Raw genomic sequence first — 23,654 nt, forward strand, 5'->3', positions numbered from 1 at the left:
TGGGAGGTGGGTGGAAATTAAAGTTCCTTGGCCCCTGCCTGCAGAGCATTGTGGGAGTTTGGAGAGCCTCTGTTCCAAGGCTTAACGCTGAGAACTTTAGGTGAATCCCTTCCTCTCTCTGATTCTCCCTCAGTCCTCCTTACTTTATAGGGTTAATTCAAGGATCAGGAAAATTGTATACATTTAAGAAGTTCAACGAGAGTGGCTCCGGATAGTGGACAGGGCATAGGTTGGGACAGCTGACAGGCTGGGGCTCATATATTATCCCCTGTTGACTGATGATGTCTTGGGAAGCCAGCTCCCTTGACTATGGACTAGTGTGGGAGACCCACCTGAGGCCCACCTCACAGAACGGGATATAACATGTTGGAGTCAGGCAGTCTGTGTGGTGCCTGAGGGGCCAGGGGACCAGAGATTCGTAGTGTCCTCCTCCCCTCCCCCGCTGAATGAATGAAGCTGCCAAGCCCAGCCTGGGATCTGTGGACATGACAGAGAGCTGTTGAGAACTGGTCCCTGGGCAGGACTCTTTCCATGTGGGGACTCTGAGGTCATGGCAGGACCAGGGGTCACATATAAAACTAGTGGCAGGACAGGGTGTCCCTCCCGCCACAGTCTAAGGTGGGTACCCCAGGTTAGGTGAGGGCAGTAGGTGGAGTAGAGGAGCCATGTACTGAGTTGGGGTGCTCATCAGGTAGGAGTGTGGGGGTGCAGGGCCCTGGGTGGGGTGCTACAGTGGAGAGGTGGAGTGAGGGGCAGCTGGGCTGCAAGGGAAGGATGGGAGGCTGAGGAGAGGCCAAGGGCAGGGCTGGTCATGGGGCAGGGACAAGGGGCCTTCCTTGCTTGTTCCTTTGTGGCTGGTGGTGTGTTCTCCCCTTGTACAGATGAGAAAGCTAGTGTCCAAGGACCAGAGGACCTGTCTGGGCTCTGTAGGCTGTGGAGAGCAGCCTAGGAATGCAGCTGGTAGTGGGTGCTGTTTCCATGGCAACCTCAGAACCAGGCTAGAGCCAATGGGGAAAGAGAGTCCTGGGATTTTTAGATCTAGAAAAGATGCCCCAACCCTCCAGCCCAGCCTTGGAAAAACAGGCCCAGAGAAGGGAGGTGAGAACCCTCGGGTCACACAGTGAGATAAACAGAATTCCACCATGAACCCGGCTCTCTCCTATGAACCTGGCATGTTGAACCCCCATAGCTGCACCCCGAGACAGCCCAGGAGGGCATCGCTGAGGGCTCTTTCAATCAAAGCATTCACTGTGGGGCAGGGAGTCCTTCTGTTGGGCTGACTCACTGCCTGGGGACGCGACTGCCACAAAGCAGCCTGCACCAAGGCCCCTGGGGCTCCAGGAATGGGAACCGGCTCCCGGCCGCCCAGCCTGAGTCACTACTAACTCCGAGTTGTGCGTGTTTTTCACTTGGCCCCACACCCCCAGAGTTGGGCGGGAACTCTGAGACGGCACCGCACACAGAGAAGTGAGTCCACCCTGGGCTGAATAATCCAGAGTAGGAAGTCAGATGGGACCGGAGTGATGAAATCAGAGGGGAACCCGGAGTCAGCAGTTGGAGGGCCACGCCTTCCCCGGGTGCATATAAAGGATCCCGGGGATTGAGATGCCACAGCATCCTCTCAGCCGCCCTGAGCACCTTTCTCTTCCCTCTGGTGACTCGCTCGCTCGCTCACTCACCTCCTCCTTGGCACCATGACCACCTGCAGCCGCCAGTTCACCTCCTCCAGCTCCATGAATGGCTCCTGCGGCATTGGTGGTGGCTCCAGCCACATCTCCTCTGTCCTGGCCGGAGGATCCTGCCGGGCTCCCAGCACCTATGGGGGCCTGTCAGTCACCTCCTCCCGCTTCTCCTCTGGGGGAGCCTGCGGGATGGGGGGCGGCTATGGCGGTGGCTTCAGCAGCAGCAGCAGCTTTGGTGGGGCCCTAGGTAGCGGCTTTGGTGGTGGCTTCGGTGGTGGCTTTGGTGCTGGTTTTGGTGTTGGCGATGGCGGCCTCCTGTCTGGCAATGAGAAGATCACCATGCAGAACCTCAACGACCGCCTGGCCTCCTACCTGGACAAGGTGCGCGCCCTGGAGGAGGCCAACACCGACCTGGAGGTGAAGATCCGAGACTGGTACCAGAGGCAGCGGCCCTCCGAGACCAAAGACTACAGCCCCTACTTTAGGACCATCGAGGACCTGAGGAACAAGGTGGGTGACTGATGGTTGGGGTTTTGAGAGAGACAAGGGCTGCAGTGGCCTTGAGTAAATCTCTTGTTGGCAATTCCATTTACAAACAGGGAGACAGAGATGCCTTTGGAGAGTGGACAGATAACTGGTGTCAGAGGGTCCCTTTTCAGCATTTCTGTGTCTCAGCTGGGTCTGGAACTCTGCATCTCCATGCAAGAGTTCATTATACTGCATGCTCAATTTCTCAGCTTTGGGTCCAGGATAGGGGCGGCGGGAGATGTGGGTGCATCCTTGTACACCCTGAGCCAAGTGGAGAGGTGTCTTAGCCTGGTTGGGGGAATATAGGGCTTGCCCTGCCAGACAGCTGATCCTCAAGTTTGGGAAGACTCCTTTTGTCCCTCTCTGTTCTTCACCCTTGAGCAGCAGGGTCCTTGACTGACCTCCTGTCCTGTCATCCCCATTCCAGATCATTACTGCCACCATGGAGAATGCACAGCCCATTCTGCAGATCGACAACGCCAGGCTGGCAGCTGACGACTTCAGAACCAAGTGAGCATCCAACATGATGGGCTGAGGGCAGAGGGCAGGGGACAAAGGAGTAGGGCTATCCATCCAGACATCAATCCTTGGGAACCTTAAGGAGGGGACCTGAGGCTCTGAACTCTATCTTGCCAGGTATGAGCATGAGCTGGCCCTGCGCCAGACCGTGGAGGCCGATGTCAACGGCCTGCGCAGGGTGCTGGATGAGCTGACCCTGGCCAGAGCCGATCTGGAGATGCAGATTGAAAGCCTCAAGGAGGAGTTAGCCTACCTGAAGAAGAACCACGAGGAGGTGAGGCCATAGCCGGCTTTGGGGTTAGGAGGCTGGTTGGTTGAGTTGCCGGATCTGCCTAGGCTCAGGAGAGGGGTCAGCTGATCTGACATCCCCTTCTATCCCTTCCTAGGAGATGCTTGCCCTGAGGGGTCAGACTGGTGGGGATGTCAATGTGGAGATGGACGCGGCCCCTGGTGTGGACCTGAGCCGCATCCTGAATGAGATGCGCGACCAGTATGAGCAGATGGCCGAGAAGAACCGCAGAGATGCTGAGGCCTGGTTCATAAGCAAGGTGAGGCTTGGGTCCTCTGCACTCCTACAGGAGGACTTCCTAGCTGGGGAGGCTTAGGAGAGCCTCACACCTTTTGCTCCTGTCTCCTATCTCAGACTGAGGAGCTGAACAAAGAAGTGGCCTCTAACAGCGAACTGATACAGAGCGGCCGCAGTGAGGTGACTGAGCTCCGCAGAGTGTTCCAGGGCCTGGAGATCGAGCTGCAGTCCCAGCTTAGCATGGTATGAAGGATGAAGCCCCACTGCAGCCCCCAAGTCACCAGCAGTGGCCACCCCCCGCAACACTGTCACAATCCAGTCCTATATATTTTTTTCCCCACTGGTGGAACTGGAGCCACCATAGTATCCATTGTAGAAATGGAGAAATTAAGGCCTAGAATGGTGAAATATTTTTCTCCATGTTATCTGACCCAGCTGGAGTCAAAAATCCTTGCATCTCTCAGGAAACATGGCCCAGAGACCTGGAGGGACAGGTGTGAACACCTCTGTTGACTTTCCTCTCCCTTCTCCATTTTCAGAAAGCATCCCTGGAGAACAGCCTGGAGGAGACCAAAGGCCGCTACTGCATGCAGCTGGCCCAGATCCAGGGGCTGATTGGCAGCGTGGAGGAGCAGCTGGCACAGCTGCGCTGCGAGATGGAGCAGCAGAGCCAGGAGTACAAGATCCTGCTGGACGTGAAGACGCGGCTGGAGCAGGAGATCGCCACCTACCGCCGCCTGCTGGAGGGCGAGGACTCTCAGTGAGTGGGACCGCCAGTGTTGCCTCTCAGCCTCTCAGCCCCCTGCAGTGTCCAGCTCATCTAATGCTCCCGTTCTTTCCCCCACAGCCTCTCATCCTCCCAGCACTCATCTGGCCAATCCTATTCTTCCCGGGAAGGTAAGGTTCCTGGGGATCCTGGGCACTGTGGCCGAGCCCCTCTCTGCAGAGCCCCTGGGTCTGCCCAGGAGTCTGCTCAGCTCCCAGAGCCCTTCTCACCTCCGTTCCTCTCTCTCTCCTGCAGTCTTCTCCTCATCCTCTCGCCAGACCCGGCCCATCCTCAAGGAACAGAGCTCCTCCAGCTTCAGCCAGAGCCAGAGCCAGAGCCAGAGCCAGAGCCAGATCCAGAGCTCCAGGAACTGATCTGCCTCTCCCAGAACCTCCTGCCACCTGCAGGCCTCGCCTCCTGGAGGGAGGCCTGGGCCAGGACCCTTTCTCCCAGCGCGGCCCCAGCTGTCTCCCTTTCCCTGTGCTGGTGGTGGGCTAATAAAGCTGACTTTCTGGTTGATGCAAACCTGTGTGATCTCTGTGCTTGAGCTGATGGGAGGGATGTTGAAGGTTTCTCCCAGGAACCCTCCTGGGGCCCCATACCCTGAGGGGTGCAGGAAACAACGTGTCTCAGAGGAGCTGGAAGGGTCTTGCTAGGAGAGTGCCATGCCATGGCGGGGTGGGGTGGGCGGGAGACACAGGAAGGGGGGAGGCTTTGGATGTGAGTGGATGGTCTCCTTTGAAGCCTTCCACAGAAGTTCCTTCATTATTCTCCCTAACGACCCTGTGAGGGCTGTTGTGATCAGGGCTCCTTTTGGGCTTGACCACCCCTGGGATTCAGGGAGGTTAAGTAATCTTGGGTAAAACCGTTCAGATAGGAAGTGGCATTTGGAGTTCAAACTCAAGTGTACTTGGCTACAAAGTCCATATCTTTCTCTGACCATCACTTTACCGTTTTAGGTATTTAACCTCAAAGACTCCAAAGCTTGAGCTCTTAGCTCCACCCTTTGTCTCTCTGGTGTTGGAGGGTGGAAGGGAGAACCTTCTGATGGAGGATTGTCTTCCCCACTCCATCAAGGCCCTCCTCTTCCTGATTGTCCTTAGCTGTCAACTGAATGCTGACAAGTCCCCTAGGCAATATTTGCCACCCATGTCTTCCTCTTCCCTGTGGCTACCACCACATTCACAGCTTCTCCCTCTCTCCCTGGAACCGGGCACAGGCTACTATCTGGGGCCTCTTGCTGTCCATCTCTCCCATTCCTGATTTCTACTCAAAGACCTTTCTCATAAGAAGTGGTCAAGCTCTGGATCAAGGATGTCATCAGGACTCCCCACCTTAATAATCTGTGATGGTTCCCCTTTCCTTTACTACTCAGCTCTTGAGTCTGTCCTGCTGCCTCTCCCTGCCCCGTGCCCATGAGTCACCCCTTCCTGACTAATTGCATGGCCCACACCTCTCAGTCACTGTTCCTTCTTCCTGATGCTTCCATACTTTATAAATTTTAAGTGGGTTTTTTGGGGGGTGGTTTTGGGGTGCTTAACCACTGAGCAACACCCCAAGCCTTTAAATTTTTTTTGTAGTTGTAGATGGACAGAATACTTTCATTTTATTTATTTATTTTTATGTGGTGCTGAGGATTGAACTTAGTGCCTCATGCATACTAAGCAAGTGCTCTACCACTGAGCCCCAGCCCCAGCCCCAAACTTTATAATTTTTAAATAAAAAAAAACAAAGCTACATATGTATAACATCTTAATACTTTTTGTGTGTGTGTGAAAAAGAGCCATTTCCAAGTGGACCTCATTTCTAATTTCCTACCCCCCATTTTCAACATAAGCTGTTTATTTTGGTATTTACTTCCTTCCTTATTTATTTATTCTGTTGATGGACACAATACCTTTATTTTATTTGTTTTTATTTTTATGTGACGCTGGGGATTGAAACCAGTGCCTCACTCATGCTAGGCAATCACTCTACCACTGAGCCACAACCCTGGCCCCTTACCTCTTATTTCTAAGTAATAGGAGTATACTACCATTTCTTGATTTTTAAAATGTAGTTTTTAATCACTTGGTTTCCTATGAAAGATGAGGGCTCAGTTCTCATATATTGCATTGTTCCCCCCACTTCGTTTTTAAAAATATCTTTATTTTTATTCATTTGTTTTTATGTGGTACTGAGGATCCAACCCAGTGGCTCATGCGTGGGGGACAAGCATTCTACCACTAAACTACAACCCCAACGCCCCCCCCCCACTTCTTCTTCTCTTCTTCCCACCTCTTAGTATATTAATATTTTTCATTAGTTAAATGTTTAATGTTTACATTGGTATGACTACTTATATATTATTCATAGTGTGGTAGTAGAAGCAAATGTGACTCCATTTTGTTTTGTGACTTCATCCTGTAGAACAACCATGGCAAGTAGAAGGGTCATGACTGAGGCAAGATGTTCTTTTCCTTTTGCTATAGAAACCTTTTAGAACACGGAACTACCTAATGGGGCATTGTTTCTGTAACTGGGGTGACTGGGCTAACTGTGATTGGTTAGGCTTCCCACCGCTTGACTGCACTCTCCCGCTTCTGTAACCTGGCTTGCTTGCATCGGCTAGACCCCCGAACATCCCTTTTGCGGTTTTCAGGCTTATAAGGAGGGCCCTTGCAATTGTTCTCGGCTGATCAGGGGAACAGCTTTATGTTCTGGTCAGCCGCCACCAGTGTGCTTCATTAAAGGCTTGATTCGATTATACGTGAGTGGTCTGGAAGTCAGTTTATGAAACCCCGGGATGAAGCTTTAACTAATAACAATAGTCAAATCATATTTTTTACTATATTGAATTTCCTTGAAATAAATACATATTTTTCAATTTGCTTAGGTTTTCTATGTACCTATCATTCATTTGTCCCCTAACTCATGGCTGGAAGTATGTCTCTTCTTTATGGTATTCCATTAGTATCAGCTTCTTGAAGGTGTCTCTCCCGGAGCCCTGTCCTCCTGCCCCAGTCTTTTCTGAGTGCTCCCCAGGCCTGCTGCCCAACTGTCATCCCAGAATTTCTCTTCACTCTCATCCTGGGCATCCCTTATTTTTTCTGTATTGTATCCATTGTTTTCTGAATCCCATATCTCCCTGTTTCTCTCCTCCCCCTCTTTTTCAAAAAATATTTTTAGTTGTAGATGGACACAATACTTTTATTTTATTTATTGATTTTTATATAGTGCTGAGGATCAAACCCAGTGCCTCACACATGCTAGGCAAGCGCTCTACCACTGAGCCACAACCCCAGCCTCTCTACTCCCCCTCTTAATTTTAGTGAAGCACACCTTGTTCATCAAATCTGCTCCCCAGATCATGGGGTGAACCTATGACTCAGAAGAACTCAAAATCCCAATATGCAAAGGTAACCACTGGTAACAAGTTTCTTGCTCATAAACACACATAACACACAAAAACACACACACACGAAATATGCTTATATCTACACATTATAATTCTAACTATGATTACACTGACCGTTCATACCATTTTGCATTCTTGTATTCTTTTTTTTTTTTTTTGCTACTGGGGATAGAACCCAGGGCCTTGTACACGCTAGGCAAGTGCTCTATCACTGAGTAGCACCCTTGGCATCCATTTTCATTATTACTATAATAGAAACATCTTTCTATATTATTAAAAGTGTATACATTTCTAATGTTGTTGCCACTGTTTGCTGCTATTATTGAAAATAGCACAGCAATGATCATCTTTCTGCACAACCCTTACACCAATATTTTAGATTATTTCCTTAGGCTAGATTTACAGGAGCATAATTACTAAGTGAGAAGATACAAATGTTTTAAGCTTCTTGATTGGTATTGTGAAATTGATTTTAAATGAAGCTGTGCCAACCTGCATAGTTTGTAAGCAGGCAATGGGAATTTCCAAACATTTACACTGACTGAGCATTGCCTTTTAAATACTTCTTGTGTAAGTTGACTCATGTGTCACTTTTAAAGCTGACATTATGGAAGGCCCTTACACAGGGACATAGACAGGCTTACTACTCAACTCCAGGGCTGCTGCAGATGTTCATGAGTTGCTCAGTAGCGAGATGTCAGAACAACCTCTACTTTTATTAGTATTATAAAAACATATCATAGAGTTACCTGTGCCTCTGTCTTCACAGTGCACACCCTTGGATTACTTAGGCTTGAGTTATTGTCAGAGTTTGTGAAATACTAGTTTAGATATATAAATACTATATTTAGATGGACCCTTGGGAAGCTCCATAAGAAAGGTCCCTGCTTGACAGATGAGAAAACTGAGATCTGTGTTTGTCAGGCTTGCATTACTATAATGAAATTTCAGAGGCTGGTTCTGAAAAAGAGGTTTATTTTGACACATGACTGTCAAGGTTCAAAGTAGCAGATTGGGCAGGAGGTGGGCGGGCACTGGTTCGGCCTCAGGTGATGGCCTTCTTGCTGGCAGAGTTCCAAGGTAGTACAGGGCTTCACTTGGCAAGAGATGGTGAGTGTATACGCCTATGTCGATGTGTCTGGTCTGTCTCTCTTCTTACCATAGCGTCTCTACCCTAATGATCTTATCTAAACCTAACCACTTTCCAAAGATGCTATATACCCCCCAATACCATAGTTGATTAAGTTTATCCCCTTTTGCTACAATGAACATATGACTTTCTTATGACTTTCGGGATCGTACTCATTATGAGTTGTGGGGCAGGGAGATCCTATTCAAATCATAGCAAGCTCTAAAGTAATTGAGGCATAACAAACAAACACAACAATATTCTCAGGGTCTGACAGCTTGTTAGTAAAACCCCTGAGAGCAAGAGCCATGTTTTTCTTGTTCGTTGCTGTATCTTGTGTTAATGGAACATTTACCTTTAAGTTTTTTTATTGGTTCTTTTAGTTATATATAACATTTGGATTCATTTAAAGAAGGACAATATCAAAGCAGAAATGTGAGTTTTTGTTTCAATAAAGGAACTAGCTTTTCCATCTAGGAATGCTTACTGCTTGGATTTCTCTAACTCAGGTTCAAGTCCCAATTCAGACTGCATCTGGCTTTTGACGGCCTCTCCCACTTCTAAAATCCTGGACCCGAGGTGAGGAGATTGAACACTCCCTCTGTGCCTCTAACTTGTCTATTTGGAACACACCCTCGAATTCCTTAGGCTTGAGTTAGTGTCAGAGTTTGTGAAATACTATTTTAGATAATTGCATGAAGTGCTAAGACAATAACTAGAGTAAGAATTAATGATAGCCCATAAAGTGTATCTGCTGATGTAAATGAATTAGTGGTCAACTCGTAAGGTTTTGCTTTCTTTGGAGCCATTGTTTCCAAGAGCTATAAAAAGCTCAGTGTCTCTCCTGGTGTCTGAGATAAGCAACTGGCTATGCTTGCTTTCCCACCGCTGCAGCATGTTTCAGACTTTCTGACAGCTCCCTGAAAGACAGACACAAAGGAAACTTTTTGTTTTCTAGTCAACAACAACCCTTAGACAGTACCTTACACACAAGGGGTGCTCAGTCAAGATTTGTGGAGTCAAGCCATGGATCTTTGGTTTAGAAGTCTCTGCTCCTTCAGATTTCTGTGAAGTACTCAAGTACTTCTGTGCGTTCCGTGTGCCTCTCACTATACCAGCACCAGGCAGCTTCCATGGGTAGGTAGATGAGAGAGTGAATACCCATTGAGTCCTGGAGGGATGGAGCCCTATCTACCAGAGCTGAGGCACCAAGCCAGTGGAGATCTTGACCTGCTCCTTCCTCTAAGGTGCTAGGTGGATCACCACCATGGGCAGATGTAGCTCCATGGCCACTGATGGCTTTGTGCAGATGGAGATGTGGTAAGGCAAAGATGGCGGCTGCGCAGGAGGAGACCCCATTTTTTTTTACTTCACTCCCTGCTAACACATTGCTGGGCTGCAGGGGTCCCTCTTTCTCCTCCAACTATAAAATTATTGCTTATCAAACAGATATACTTTTTTCCCCCTTAAGCTTTTAGCTACCACATGGAGAGTATGACAACATAAATGATATGTAGAAAAAGAAAACATTGATTAGTCTTGTCTAGTCCCAAAGTTTTTATCCTCCAAGACGATTTTCCAGCCTCATGATGTGGGAATCAATAGCAAAGATGATTTGTTGGTTATTTAGGGGGTTTCATTTAATATTTAATTCATAGAAATAAAAGGATATACATATGAGGATATTTATTGCTGCATTATTGGTAGAGAGAGAAAATGAAAAGCAAATTTTGTACTGGTAACGAATGGGTTGTTAAATAATGATCCGTTTATACCATGGAGTATTAGGTAGTCATCAAGGTCAATAAATTGGACCCATGTCAGATGGCAAGGAGGGATTCCTCCAGGTATTGGGGAGAGAGAAGAGCATATATAGTATATTGATTTTACTTATGTGAAATAAACAATAACAGATCCCACATTTCTCATTTACATATATGCATATAGTATGTATGTATGTATGTATGATTACACCAGAAGTATGAACAGATACATATGAAACTATTAACATAGATTGCCTTGAGGTTGGGGTGGAAGGATGTGAATGGAGGGAACAGGTAGGGGGCTACAGGGATCCAAGAAAAATAGGAAGGGAAAAAATGGTGCACAAACTTTTATACTTATGCATAAAATTGTGCATGCATGTGTATGAATAAAAAAAATCAAACCAAAATTGAACAGGCACAAGGCACTGGGTTCAATCTCTAGCACCAGGGAAAAAAAATTAAACATCAAAGATTCAGTTAATTTGTTGAATACCACATCAAGTTCCTCGCTAATCTGACCTGTCAATTTTATATTACCATAGCATATGTTTTTAATTTACGTTGTGATCAGATGATAATATGATTAGTCCATTAAAAGTGATAACCAAAAGAAAAAAAATAACTAAAGTAAGATTGTAATCTTTTGAAAAAAGTGGTGTGGAGGGTCGAGGCCAACTTGGGTTTGAACTTTGAGGGCGAAGTTGAGAAGATCCTCTTGTTTATGAGTCTTAATTTCCTCATCGGTAACTTCAGGGTATCAGTGTCTACCTGAAGGGGTCATGTGAGGATTAAAAGTGACAAAGGGTAGACAAAACACACAGTAGGTACCCAATAAATATTTGTTCGCTCCTTTCCTCTTCTTTGTGACAGTTTTCAAAGGGGCCCAACCCTTTATTGCCTCAGTGAACTCTTGCAGCAGGGCTGGTGGACTGACTCTCAAGACTACACTGGAGCAAATGCCTCCTCCCTGTGTGCTCTCTGTCAGCTCCATTCACCTGACTCATCCTATTACAGGTGAAGAAACTGAGGCTCAAGGAGGCTAAGCAACTTACCCTAGGATGTATGGATGGTAGGTAGGGTGTCAGAATGGCTCCCAGGAGGGCAGACCCCTGGCCTCATTTGACTTGCTTAGGTTTGTAGAGAAATCAAGTTCTAGTGGTAGTTCAGTGAATTCAGCCCAAGTTCACTTAAGACTACTCTGGACCAGGTGTTGTGCTGGGCTCTGGGTAGGAGCAGGGTGGTACTACAGCGACAACTCAGGAGCTACCCTGGACTTAAATGAAATACTTTTTATAGCAGGCAGGTAGGGAAGGTGCTCTTTGTCCTCTTTCTCCTGGAGGTGGCTCTAGTGTGTGTGGGGGTGGTGACCATGGTAGAGGTTAGTTTCACCTCTAAGCTAGCCTCAGGGAAGAGCTGCTTAAACTGGTTCTGTTCCTTCTACCAAGACTCAACTCAGGGGTGTCAAAAACATTGTAACAAAAGTGTTACAAACTTCCCTTTTCTACCACCTCTTCCATCACCACTGTCTCTACCACAATCATCACATCCCATACCATTATCATCTCCATCCCCATTGCTACAACACCACTGCTATACCCAATATCATCATCCCTACCACCCCACTCCATATCATTATTACCACCATTCCACCATCATCACCACCACCACCTCCGTTACCTCCCACATGCCTGGGACCCTCACCTCCCACCCTCCATTGCTCTTTGAAGGGGCTGTTGTCCATGTGGGTTAAGTTGGAAGAAGTGTAAACCAAATCTTTGGACACAAAAGACATCACTCAAACAGGGAGAGCACGAGGACAGACACCCCCTGGGTATGGCAGCAGAGGGATCCTCTCTGGATACTGACAGAGAAGTCAATTAATAGAATCCTGTTGTTGGGATCCCTTGAAAAAAGACCAGAGAATGTGGCCACCCAGTCTTGCACCCTGCCACCAGGGTTCCCATGGGGCTGCCTGGGGGCAGGCAGATCTTGATTAGGCTGGTGAAGCCTGGGTAGCTTCTGGATGCAGCCTCCACTTCTGTCCACCTGGATAGTCTCCTCTTATCACTGGGGCCACCAACTCTTCTCCTCCTTCTTCCAATCTGTTTTCCCTCTTTCACTGGGAAGCAGGGTTGCTTTGCTTTTTGCTTGCTTCTCCTAGTCTATTGTTTAATGGCCTAAACTGCAAGGCCCATCGGCATGCTGGAGCTGCCTTATATTGGCTCTTGAGTGCCAAGGTTCAAATTTCAGGAATTTTTCAAGCTGACTGTTAAACATAGCCAGCATTTAACAATTAAATTCTATAAGCTTAGGGTTAATTAAATTACATCGAGATCAAAGGTAATACATAAAGCCCATTACTTCCAGCTTATTTTACTACATTTACTACACCTGTGCTCTCCAGGTTACTTATAATTATTTTATTCCATATGGTGGATATTCTATATACGGGTGTGTTACTGTACATCTCTCCCCAACTCTATGTTAAGTGACTTCACCTCCATTGGTGGAAGTTGGTCATGGTGGGGGTATTTACACCATGAAAATAATAAACACTATTATCAGAGCTTGATTTATTGATTGTTTAGATTTAAGAACATGATAAAGTTGGCCACTGAGTGCCCAGAAGTGTTTGGAGGTTGGTGCCTGCAGAAGGCAAGCTGTGATGCTGCCAGGTTCAGGGTATTTGGATTTTTAGGGCTGCTTGGCACTTTTGGGACACCCACATATTTAGTAGTAGCTGGAGGAGAATTCCAGGAGGCAGGAGCTTCAGGAGACACTGGCTCTTGGGGCCTGAGGCCCAGGGAGGCCTCCTCTTGAAGTCTGTAGATAGCCCTTGTCACAGAAAGGTTGTTAGGATTCAAAGAGATACTGAGTTCCTGGCACAGCAGGAGCTCCGTAAACTGAAGCCTCTCTGTCTCTTCTGATTCTATGAAGACCGTCTTCTGAGATCTTAGAAGATGCTTGTGTCTGTCCTGACTGGCAGATGTGCCTCCAATTAGTGAGAGTTTTAAATTCCATGTTTCCCTTTTATCTTGGCTGCCAGGAAACCCAGAGCTGAGTGTCAGGTATAGTTAGCCTTCTTCTTCCCTGTAACTATCCCCATCCCACAATTTGGGATGACTGTTTGGATCATTAAGAGTTGGGCCAGGTCTGTGCCCCCTTCTTTTGATACCAGACACTTCTTGGTCATGGGTCGGGGGGATATGTATACCTGCTGGGTTAGTCTTAGGAATCCAGTCACTGACCATATTGAGCCATGCAGAAGGCTTTCCTGTGATTTTTTATTTATTTATTTTTTTTAATTTTTTATTGTTGGCTGTTCAAAACATTACATAGTTCTTGATATATCATATTTCACACTTTGATTCAAGTGGGTTATGAGCTCCCATTTTTACCCCATATACAGATTGCAGAATCACATCAGTTACACATCCATTGGTTTACATATTGCCATACTAGTGTCTGTTGTATTCTGCTGCCTTTCCTATCCTCTACTATCCCCCCTCCCCTCCCCTCCCCTCCCCTCTTCTCTCTCTGCCCCCTCTACTGACATTCATTTGTCCCCCTTGTATTATTTTTCCCTTTCCCCTCACTTCCTCTTGTATNTCTTTCTTTCTTTCTTTCTTTCTTTCTTTCTTTCTTTCTTTCTTTCTTTCTTTCTTTCTTTCTTTCTTTCTTTCTTTCTTTCTTTCTTTCTTTCTTTCTTTCTTTCTTTCTTTCTTTCTTTCTTTCTTTCTTTCTTTCTTTCTTTCTTTCTTTCTTTCTTTCTTTCTTTCTTTCTTTCTTTCTTTCTTTCTTTCTTTCTTTCTTTCTTTCTTTCTTTCTTTCTTTCTTTCTTTCTTTCTTTCTTTCTTTCTTTCTTTCTTTCTTTCTTTCTTTCTTTCTTTCTTTCTTTCTTTCTTTCTTTCTTTCTTTCTTTCTTTCTTTCTTTCTTTCTTTCTTTCTTTCTTTCTTTCTTTCTTTCTTTCTTTCTTTCTTTCTTTCTTTCTTTCTTTCTTTCTTTCTTTCTTTCTTTCTTTCTTTCTTTCTTTCTTTCTTTCTTTCTTTCTTTCTTTCTTTCTTTCTTTCTTTCTTTCTTTCTTTCTTTCTTTCTTTCTTTCTTTCTTTCTTTCTTTCTTTCTTTCTTTCTTTCTTTCTTTCTTTCTTTCTTTCTTTCTTTCTTTCTTTCTTTCTTTCTTTCTTTCTTTCTTTCTTTCTTTCTTTCTTTCTTTCTTTCTTTCTTTCTTTCTTTCTTTCTTTCTTTCTTTCTTTCTTTCTTTCTTTCTTTCTTTCTTTCTTTCTTTCTTTCTTTCTTTCTTTCTTTCTTTCTTTCTTTCTTTCTTTCTTTCTTTCTTTCTTTCTTTCTTTCTTTCTTTCTTTCTTTCTTTCTTTCTTTCTTTCTTTCTTTCTTTCTTTCTTTCTTTCTTTCTTTCTTTCTTTCTTTCTTTCTTTCTTTCTTTCTTTCTTTCTTTCTTTCTTTCTTTCTTTCTTTCTTTCTTTCTTTCTTTCTTTCTTTCTTTCTTTCTTTCTTTCTTTCTTTCTTTCTTTCTTTCTTTCTTTCTTTCTTTCTTTCTTTCTTTCTTTCTTTCTTTCTTTCTTTCTTTCTTTCTTTCTTTCTTTCTTTCTTTCTTTCTTTCTTTCTTTCTTTCTTTCTTTCTTTCTTTCTTTCTTTCTTTCTTTCTTTCTTTCTTTCTTTCTTTCTTTCTTTCTTTCTTTCTTTCTTTCTTTCTTTCTTTCTTTCTTTCTTTCTTTCTTTCTTTCTTTCTTTCTTTCTTTCTTTCTTTCTTTCTTTCTTTCTTTCTTTCTTTCTTTCTTTCTTTCTTTCTTTCTTTCTTTCTTTCTTTCTTTCTTTCTTTCTTTCTTTCTTTCTTTCTTTCTTTCTTTCTTTCTTTCTTTCTTTCTTTCTTTCTTTCTTTCTTTCTTTCTTTCTTTCTTTCTTTCTTTCTTTCTTTCTTTCTTTCTTTCTTTCTTTCTTTCTTTCTTTCTTTCTTTCTTTCTTTCTTTCTTTCTTTCTTTCTTTCTTTCTTTCTTTCTTTCTTTCTTTCTTTCTTTCTTTCTTTCTTTCTTTCTTTCTTTCTTTCTTTCTTTCTTTCTTTCTTTCTTTCTTTCTTTCTTTCTTTCTTTCTTTCTTTCTTTCTTTCTTTCTTTCTTTCTTTCTTTCTTTCTTTCTTTCTTTCTTTCTTTCTTTCTTTCTTTCTTTCTTTCTTTCTTTCTTTCTTTCTTTCTTTCTTTCTTTCTTTCTTTCTTTCTTTCTTCCTGTCTTTCTTTCTTTCTTTTTTCTATAAGCTAATTTCATTTCTTTAATTTTAACCAAATTCTTGATTTATCTTCTACTCTTGCTGGATAGTTTTAGTTTTATGATAGAATATGTCTTTTTTCCTAAGCCAAGCCCTCTTTTGGAACCGGGGGACATAAAAGTATTGCAGATATTGCCTCCATTGCCCCCAGAGTCAAGGCTGGAGGAGAAGAACCAGCTCTGGCTGATGCTGAATGATCTAGGGGATCTCCTTGGTCTCAGGACTACATGAGAACTGAGCTCCTGCCTCCTCAGCCCCTAGTCGAGGTCAAGGGAAGCCAGCACTGGGCCCCCAGCCTCAGAGGATCGTGTGCTTTTCCCTCTTCCTCAGCAGGGTCCCACAGACTCCATCCTGGCTAGGTTCTTACAGACCTAGATCATCACTGATGGCCTCCGAGCTCTCCCCCTGGCCTCCCTGCCTGTTCCCCCTCCATCACTCCAGAGGCCAGCCCTGTTCAGGACTCTTCTTTGTTTTCTACCTCAAGATCTTTGCCTGAATTTTGATACCTGTTCTCTTTTGCGCTCACTCTTACCTCCACTGGTTGAACTCTGGGCTTAATTTAAGGATTTTTAAAAAATCAAACACTGACTTTGCACCAAGCTCCTTGGCAGCCACTCACTCTGAATTATCTACTCCTCTTGATGCCCCTGCCAGGTGGGAACTATCTTCATGCCCATGTGGCAGGACACTGAGGCGTGGAGGCTGCTGTGGCTTGTCAAGGTCTCATGTCTGTTTGGGGGTGGAGTCTGACTTGAACCACAGTCTTTCGGACAGGGGAGGTCCTGCTTCTTCTTCAGTTGTGACACCTTTCAGTCCAGGAAGGGGGGTGGGCTGCAAGATGCTGGATCTCTGAAGCCTCTGACTGGTGGAAACAACTCCTTTCATTTCTTAACATTGCTTCTTTCCCTGTGTCCTTGTCCCTCCATCCTGGCCTCAAAAAGACTTCTGACCCAGCTATTCTGACCTAAGTGCTGACTCTTGGGTGACTCATCTGCTGAGGCCTGGAGTTCCCACAGCCATGCCCCCAGCTGGGAATGCCCTCCCCACTCCACCCTTCAGGCCTCTTCCTGCTTTCAAATCTGAGTCAAAGCACCCTTTCCAAGAAGCTTCTGAATGCTACCACCCTACTCTGCTGCTCCTCAGCTCTGGGTTCCCCTGAGCCTATGGGATAGAGAAAACCCTGGGCTTGGTTACCCTCCAACATCAGACTGGGTGGACAGGGCAAGGGCTGTGCCTTCCTCACCAGACCCAAGTTATCACCAGGCACCTACTATGTGAGAGATTCTGTGACTCCCTAAGGCATGGCGTAGAATAATGATGGGGGCTCAGATCACAGAGGCAGTGGAAGGACAGAAGGAGAGAAAAGTGACATGAAGTGCCGGGGTGGGACTTCCTGGGAGAGGAGAGGTCTGAGCCAACACCATCCTTTACCTGGATAATTGTGAGTCCTCCCTACCAGTTTTCCTCTCAAGTGTGTGCCACGAGATACCACAGTGACCTTTGGAAACATACCCAACAGCATCACTGCCCAGCTTAGAGCCCTTCACTAGCCCCGATGTTTTCAGGATGAAGTCTGAGATCCTCAGTGCCTTCCTATCAGGGGCCGGACAGTGGCAGCCATATTTAACTGTTTGCAGTTCCCATCAGACCTGTTTAACACCTGTTCGTCTCTGCTCAGGGGCTTCACTGAGCAAAGGGGATATCTTTTCCTCTTTTTTTGGCTTGCTTAGTATCCATTTATCTTCAAGGTTCCGTTGGTTAAGAGCTCCTCTCGGATGCTTGGGCTGGGCTGCCTGCCCTTTCTCTGAGCTCCATTTATCCCTCAACACCTGCCCACCCATCCTCCACCTTCCTTTTAGTCATCCCTCTGTCCATCCACCCATCCATCCATCCATTATCATTTCTTCCTTCCAGCCATCTACTCCCTTGTCCATCTATCATCTTTCCTTCCATTTACCCAACCATCTGCTCAATCACCCTCCATTCATTGATCTACCATGCATGCATCCATCTGGTAACCCATTATCCATCCATCCACCCACCCATCCATCTAGTCATCTACTTTTCCACATTCCCTTGCTTTCCCCCCATTTTTCCTCTTCCTCCTTGTCTCCTCACCCTCTCCCACCCTGTTCTTCCTTCCTTCAATGAGCACCGGCTTTATGCCACATAGTCTTCAGAAATCACATTTTAAGCTATGTATTGAGCAGAGACTTTGTCCTAAAGAAAGTGAGGGATTTGGGTAGGAAGAGAGGACAGATGTGGACATTTAGTTAGAGGCTAGGGGATGGATGGGGATGTAGGGGTCAGTGAGGAGACTGACCTGTTGAGGATGGGACTTGATTTACTGGGGAGGGGTGCAACATGGGTAATGGGCTGGAGAATTTAAACTGTATTTTCCCTCTACTGGGGACTCATGGAGGCGTTATGAACTAATCTGTTGCTGATTCTTAGCCACCTGACTCTGTGTTTTCTTTTTCTTTTTTTTTTTTTTTGGTACCAGGGTTTGAAACCCAGGGGCACTCTACCACAGAGCCACATCCCCAGCCCTATTTTGAATTTTATTTAGAGACAGAGTCTCGGGCTGGGGATGTGGCTCAAGCGGTAGTGCGCTCGCCTGGCATGTGTGCGGCCCGGGTTCGATCCTCAGCACCACATACAAACAAAGATGTTGTGTCCGCTGAAAACTAAAAAATAAATATTAAAAAAAAAAGAGACAGAGTCTCACTGAATTGCTTAGTGTCTTGCTTTTGCTGAGGCTGGCTTTGAACTCATGATCCTCCTGTCTCAGCCTACCAAGCCACTGGGATTACAGGTGTGTGCCACTGTGCATGGCTCTCCATGTTCTTAACAACATGAATGTCACTCTGGGGTGCAGACACAGAACATAATGTCATCCTGCCTCGCTCAGAGCCCTGGTGATACTGTTAAATATTTTTTACTTTTGAAGGAGACTGTGCTGTGGGACTTTGGACATGCCCCTTCCCTTTTCAGGGTCTCATGATTTCCCCTTATAAACTTACGACATTGATCTAGATGACTTCTGAGGCCCTTTTGACCCTGAATTTTGGGGACTTTCTAGCAGGAGGTGAACTGTCATTTGAAAGTTGTTTGAGGCCAACCTTACAGGTGACTGAGTTACACTCCCCAGCTGGGTGCTGAAGCGCTCAGTCACAGAAATGGGTGTGTCTTGCAACAGCCCCATGGGTGAAGCTATGCTCACCTGTTCCTTTGTAATATAACACCTTGCCCTGGATAGAATCTTCCATGGAAGTGCCTTGTGTGTGTCCCCTCCTCTTCCTGTGCCCTTGGGTGTGGCCTACCCAGGTGTCAGTCAACCTGCTGACAGTGGACATCATGAAGATAGACTCAGCCCCCTGAAACCTGACCCCTTGCCTCATTTGAATAGCTTCTCCTCTCTTTCTGCGGATCCTTAAGGTCAGAGGAGCTGTCACAGCAACCCCAAAGAAAAAGGTATTTGTGTCTCTTGTGTGGTTATTTCGTGCAGCCCAGTTAGCCCAGTTTAACTAGAGTGACCCCTGAGCCTTTTAGTCTCGAGAACAGAAACCCGGCAGAAAGTGAAGGTGGAAACCAGGCAAAGTGGGGCTGAATCCTGAGTATCTTCTTGTTGTGGACACTGAGAAGCTCCTTGACACCTGGGCCTTTGTCATCTACAATGTGGGATGATTAGCTCTTGTTCCACTAGCTTTTGCAGCATAGCTAAGAGGCTCAGACCAGGCCATGGACATTGAAACACTTAGCTTGGCCTGCCTGTTGTCATACCAGACTCTGACGTGGACGCTTGGCCCAGATGGGCAGGCTGGCCTGGGAAAGCAGTGGGTGGCAGAACTCTCTAGGGAAAAGGGGACTGCAGGGCCTCAGAAAGGTGCTCTAGGCTTTCAGTGAACTCCCGTGCCTGCAGTCCTGCCTGCTCACCTGCTCCTTGTCCCTACCCTAGCCCTGCCCTCTGGGAGCTGAGGCTGCTTAGGCCCCAGACCATTATCCCTGCAATTGACAGTCCTGAGTGCTATACACAGATGCCTGAGGCGTGAAGGGGGCCAGCAGAGAAGGAAAGAAGCCCAGTTCTGGGAAGACCCTGGGGGTCTAATAACAATTTGTCACTGGACCTCAGACTTCCCACCTGGGGCCCGGGAAGGACCTTGACTACCTACTTCTTCCTGAAAAGGCTCTCAAGGCCTAGAAAAAGACTCTAGGCAGTGGTAATTAGAGAGACACTTGGTATCTCTCCAAGGAGAGCCAGTATGGCGTGTCCTAGGCAGGCCCTGGAGAGGGTTTGAGGACACCCAGTCTGGCTTGGGGGTTAGAGGAGGGAGCAAGAGAATTCTTTTTCTAGGTCTGTAACTCCAAGTCTCTCCCGGCACCCACACCGTCCTTCAAAGAGTCCAGAATCAATAAGGTTCTTTTTTTAAAAAAATATTTATTCTTATGTTTTAGGCAAACACTATATCTTACATTTATGTGGTGCTGAGGATTGAACCCAGTGCCTCATGCATGCTAGGTGAGCACTCGTCCACTGAGCCTCAGCCCCAGCCCTCAATAAGGCTCTTGAGCCCACTGGGCAACACATAATTTAGTGGGTGAAAGTTGGAGGAGAAATGGAATTTGTTACTAGCTTTCAATATCTTCCTCAAGGTATTTCTTAGGGAAAAATAGAAACTTCATAGTGGACAATTCTAGCAGATGTCACCTTAGCCCAGTGAACATGGTCAACGTCACCGCAATAAGACACATCAACATATCTGTCCTATATGACTGAATAGGAGGAATAAGAAGGACCCAACACTATTTCTATGGGTTTCTTGCTAGAATGAATAACTTTAGTCTGAGCATGAGCAAACAACAGGAAAACTCAAACTGAGGGATGTTGTAAAGGATAAATGATCGGTACTCTTTAAAAGCATCAAGGTCATGAAAGACCAGGAAAGACAGAGGAGTTGTCACAGTTTGAAGGAGACTAAGGCGATATGCCAGCCCCAAACAATGTAGGATCCCAAATCAGATCCTGTAACAGAAAGGGAACATCAGTGGAAAACTGGCAAAATCTCAGGAAAGACGGTAGTTAATTAATGACATTGTGCCAATGCTAATTTACTGGTTGTGAATATTGTACAATGCTTATGGAATATGTTATTAGGGGAAGCTGGATGAAGGGTACAGACAAACTCTTTAAACATTTTTTGTCACTTTTTCTGAGAATTTAAAATTATTTCAAAATTCAAAATTAAAAGCACCCCAGGCCCCATGAGCAGTTATCTATTTGTGAAGTAGCCAGAGAAATTGGTGGGAAGGAAAGATGCAATTCTGAGAATCCTGCCCCTCCCTGATGCCCAGTCTCAAAGCTACTTTGAGTTGAGCTCAAAGTAGCTTCCAGAAATCTTCCAGATTGGCCCCACCCACATCTTATCATAACCATCGCCACCAACTTTTAGACCGTGGGCTCTGAGGGCAGAGGCTGTCTCCCTCAGACAGGGTTTCTCTTTCCTTAGGATGCCACCCCCTAGTGCCCAGCCTGATCCTCGGCACACAATGCGGGCTGTGTTGGGGGCTGCCTGGCCCTGCCTACTTCACCTGTTTGGATTGGCATGGGTCTCCCCCCAGTGGTGTGGTGCTGGGAGACTCACTAACCACAAGAGGCACCGCCCCAGGCTCTTCCTTCACTTTCTTCCTTTCTGGGCAGGCTGGGGGAAGGGCAAGTAATGGCACCCACACAAAGCCTGCCTAGAAGTCGAGAGGTGGGGAGTCCTCTAGGCCCCAGAAGACAGAGGTCTCTGATATCCACTAAGCCTTTAACCCATGCGGCCCCAGAAAACTGCTTCTCAAAACTGTCAGGAGCACCAGGGGGAAGGGATGGGATTATAGTGTCTTCTGATCCCTTCCTGGCGGGGCCCATGGCAGGTCCTTGATCAATGAGTCCACACTGTCTGCTGGCCTCAGTGTATTCCATGCTGGAGATCCACAGTCCAGAGTGAGGAGGGCGGGCAGATGCCCTCTCTGAGAATGTGTATGTGGGTTCATCTGTCATGAGTTCCCTTCATCTTTATCGTTTAGATCCCCCTTGGAAGAGAAGAAGGAGGAGGAGGGAGGGGGAGGGGGAGGAAGAGGAGGGAGGTTCCATTGAGTTGGATGAAGGGGGAAGCTGAGCTTTCCTTGTGTCCTCACCTGGGTGAGGGGTGTTTGTCTCCTGGACTTCTTGCAGAGAGAGAGAGAGAGAGAGAGAGAGAGAGAGAGAGAGTTAGGGTGGTAGGTCACTGAGGAAGCTGTTACTGAGCTCTGCACCCTTCTCCAGCTCCTTGGATCTCTCTGGATGCTGCATTTTTCTCCAGTGAGGGCACCCCACCCCCACCCCAAACCAATAGCAACATGCCTCCCAACAAAGGCATCTGTGCCCAAGCCAAAACCCCTGCTGCCTCTCACTGGGGAAATTGCAGGGCTGGGCCCAGGTGGGGGGGACCAATCTCTGGAAGGAGATTAGGAACGTCTGTCAGGGGCGGGTGGAGCAGGGTGGGGCCCTGGCTTACTCACATCCTCGCGAGTCCTTGGCACTGCAGATTTGGGGAGCTCTCAGCCTCAAGAGTCTGTCTCGGCATTGTCTTCTGAACTCTTAAGCCTTATAGGGGGTGGGTCTCCTTGAATTCTGCTCTGGTGGCAGTGGAGGCGGGGTGGGGATGGTGGGAGTCTGTGCTTCCTTCCTGGGAGCAGTTGATCCTAGGAAGAGCCCTGGAGCCTCCAGCGGGGGCTGTTGGGGCCTGTCTGGGGAGATGGGATGCGTCAGGCAGCCCCAGACACGACCACATTCCTCCCAACATGCCTGCCGGGGTCCGTGGGGCTGAGGGGCTGGCAGGAAGACAGGTGGGGCTGGAAGGGGCTGCTTTGGGAAGTTGGTGGCGAGAAGTGGGATCGCTGAGGTCTAGAGACACAAACCTCTAAGGCAGAATCAAATGAACTCCTGGAAATGTCCCCTGACCTTCAGGGTCTCAGGAGTCAGGGACCCTAATGTCCACTCTGACCACACCCTTGGCACAGTCCTGCTCTACTCCCAGGTGCCTGCATTCCTCCCTAACACACCTATTGTGTCACTTGAGCAAGGAGCTCAAGTGAGGGTGCCTGAGGCAGACCCCTGCCCCTATCCCGGCTGTCCTGAGCAGACTCCCCGGGGCTGGAAGCAGAGAGAGCTCCTGGGGCCTGTTCCAGGGGTGCTGCCTCGCCCTCTTACCAGAGTTTGCACATGCTCAGTTTACATACGATGTCACATTGGATCCTCAGACTTGACTGCAGCAGGCGCAGTGGATGGTATGGGCTCCCACTTGGCAGAAGAGAAGCTGGAGGCCCAGAGAAGTGTCCCGCCCTGGCTCATATAGGTGGAAATGGCAGAGCCAAGACTCACCTGTCTCCGTGCTTTTCCCTGATGTCTCTGGCTGGGCCCATGAGGCTTCCTGCCTTTGACCCGATTGAGCAGCCAATGCCAGGGGCCTGTCCGCTGATGTGCGGCAGATGTGATCCCCTCCCCTCAGGAAGGATGTGGAGACCTGCCAGGATTTCCCTTCATGGGGGAGTTGAGGGGCAAGTCTGCACCACCGGACTGGCTGGGGATGTTTCAGGGATGTGATAGGTTTTTGAGCACAGCCAGCCCAGCACCGCAGTCTCGACTTCTTTAATAGGTGGTAATGGTGAGGGTGGCACGTCTGGACCCCAGGTGACTTTGCCTTGCTGGTGTTCCTCCAGCCAGGTGTCAGTCAGCTGCAGTGGTGGTCTTCCTGTCTGTGGAGGAGAAGGGCCCAACCAGGTAATAAGGAACGTATCGGGTCACGAGGTTTATGGTGGAGAACGACTCTGCTCTCTGTCACCCTAGCTGAGCCCAGCACGCGGGTTCCTGAGGGCTGCAGCTCCCAGGGCTCCATGGGAAAGTGTAGCCTGCAGGCCCACACCTCCCCCTGTGAATCACACCTGGCGGGACAAGAAAGCCCAAAACACCCCAAACAATGAGTTTCCAGTAAAATATGACAGACATGACGAGGCGGAGGAGGGGAGGGATCTAACTGGG

At 47.1% G+C, this 23,654-nt stretch overlaps 1 protein-coding gene across 2 annotated transcripts; it reads left to right on the plus strand.

Moving 5' to 3' along the window:
• Nucleotides 1-1,383: 1,383 nt before the first annotated feature.
• Nucleotides 1,384-18,060, plus strand: LOC107150593 (keratin, type I cytoskeletal 16). 2 transcript variants are annotated; one of them, XM_015495730.2, is made up of 8 exons: nucleotides 1,384-2,192; nucleotides 2,638-2,720; nucleotides 2,847-3,003; nucleotides 3,116-3,277; nucleotides 3,373-3,498; nucleotides 3,795-4,015; nucleotides 4,103-4,152; nucleotides 4,277-4,546. In XM_015495730.2, exons 1-8 carry the CDS (start codon nucleotides 1,695-1,697, stop codon nucleotides 4,393-4,395), a joined length of 1,416 nt encoding a protein of 471 aa, XP_015351216.1. In that variant the 5' UTR covers nucleotides 1,384-1,694; the 3' UTR covers nucleotides 4,396-4,546. The 2 variants fall into 2 exon arrangements, with proteins under 2 accessions (XP_015351216.1, XP_048647478.1); XM_048791521.1 differs by lacking the exons at nucleotides 4,103-4,152; nucleotides 4,277-4,546 and adding an exon at nucleotides 18,047-18,060 and having other exon boundaries at nucleotides 1,385-2,192; nucleotides 3,795-4,019.
• The last annotated feature ends 5,594 nt before the right edge of the window (nucleotides 18,061-23,654 follow it).

Source organism: Marmota marmota, unplaced genomic scaffold (genome assembly GCF_001458135.2).
Source record: "Marmota marmota marmota unplaced genomic scaffold, marMar, whole genome shotgun sequence".
Classification (NCBI taxonomy): Eukaryota; Metazoa; Chordata; class Mammalia; order Rodentia; family Sciuridae; genus Marmota; species Marmota marmota.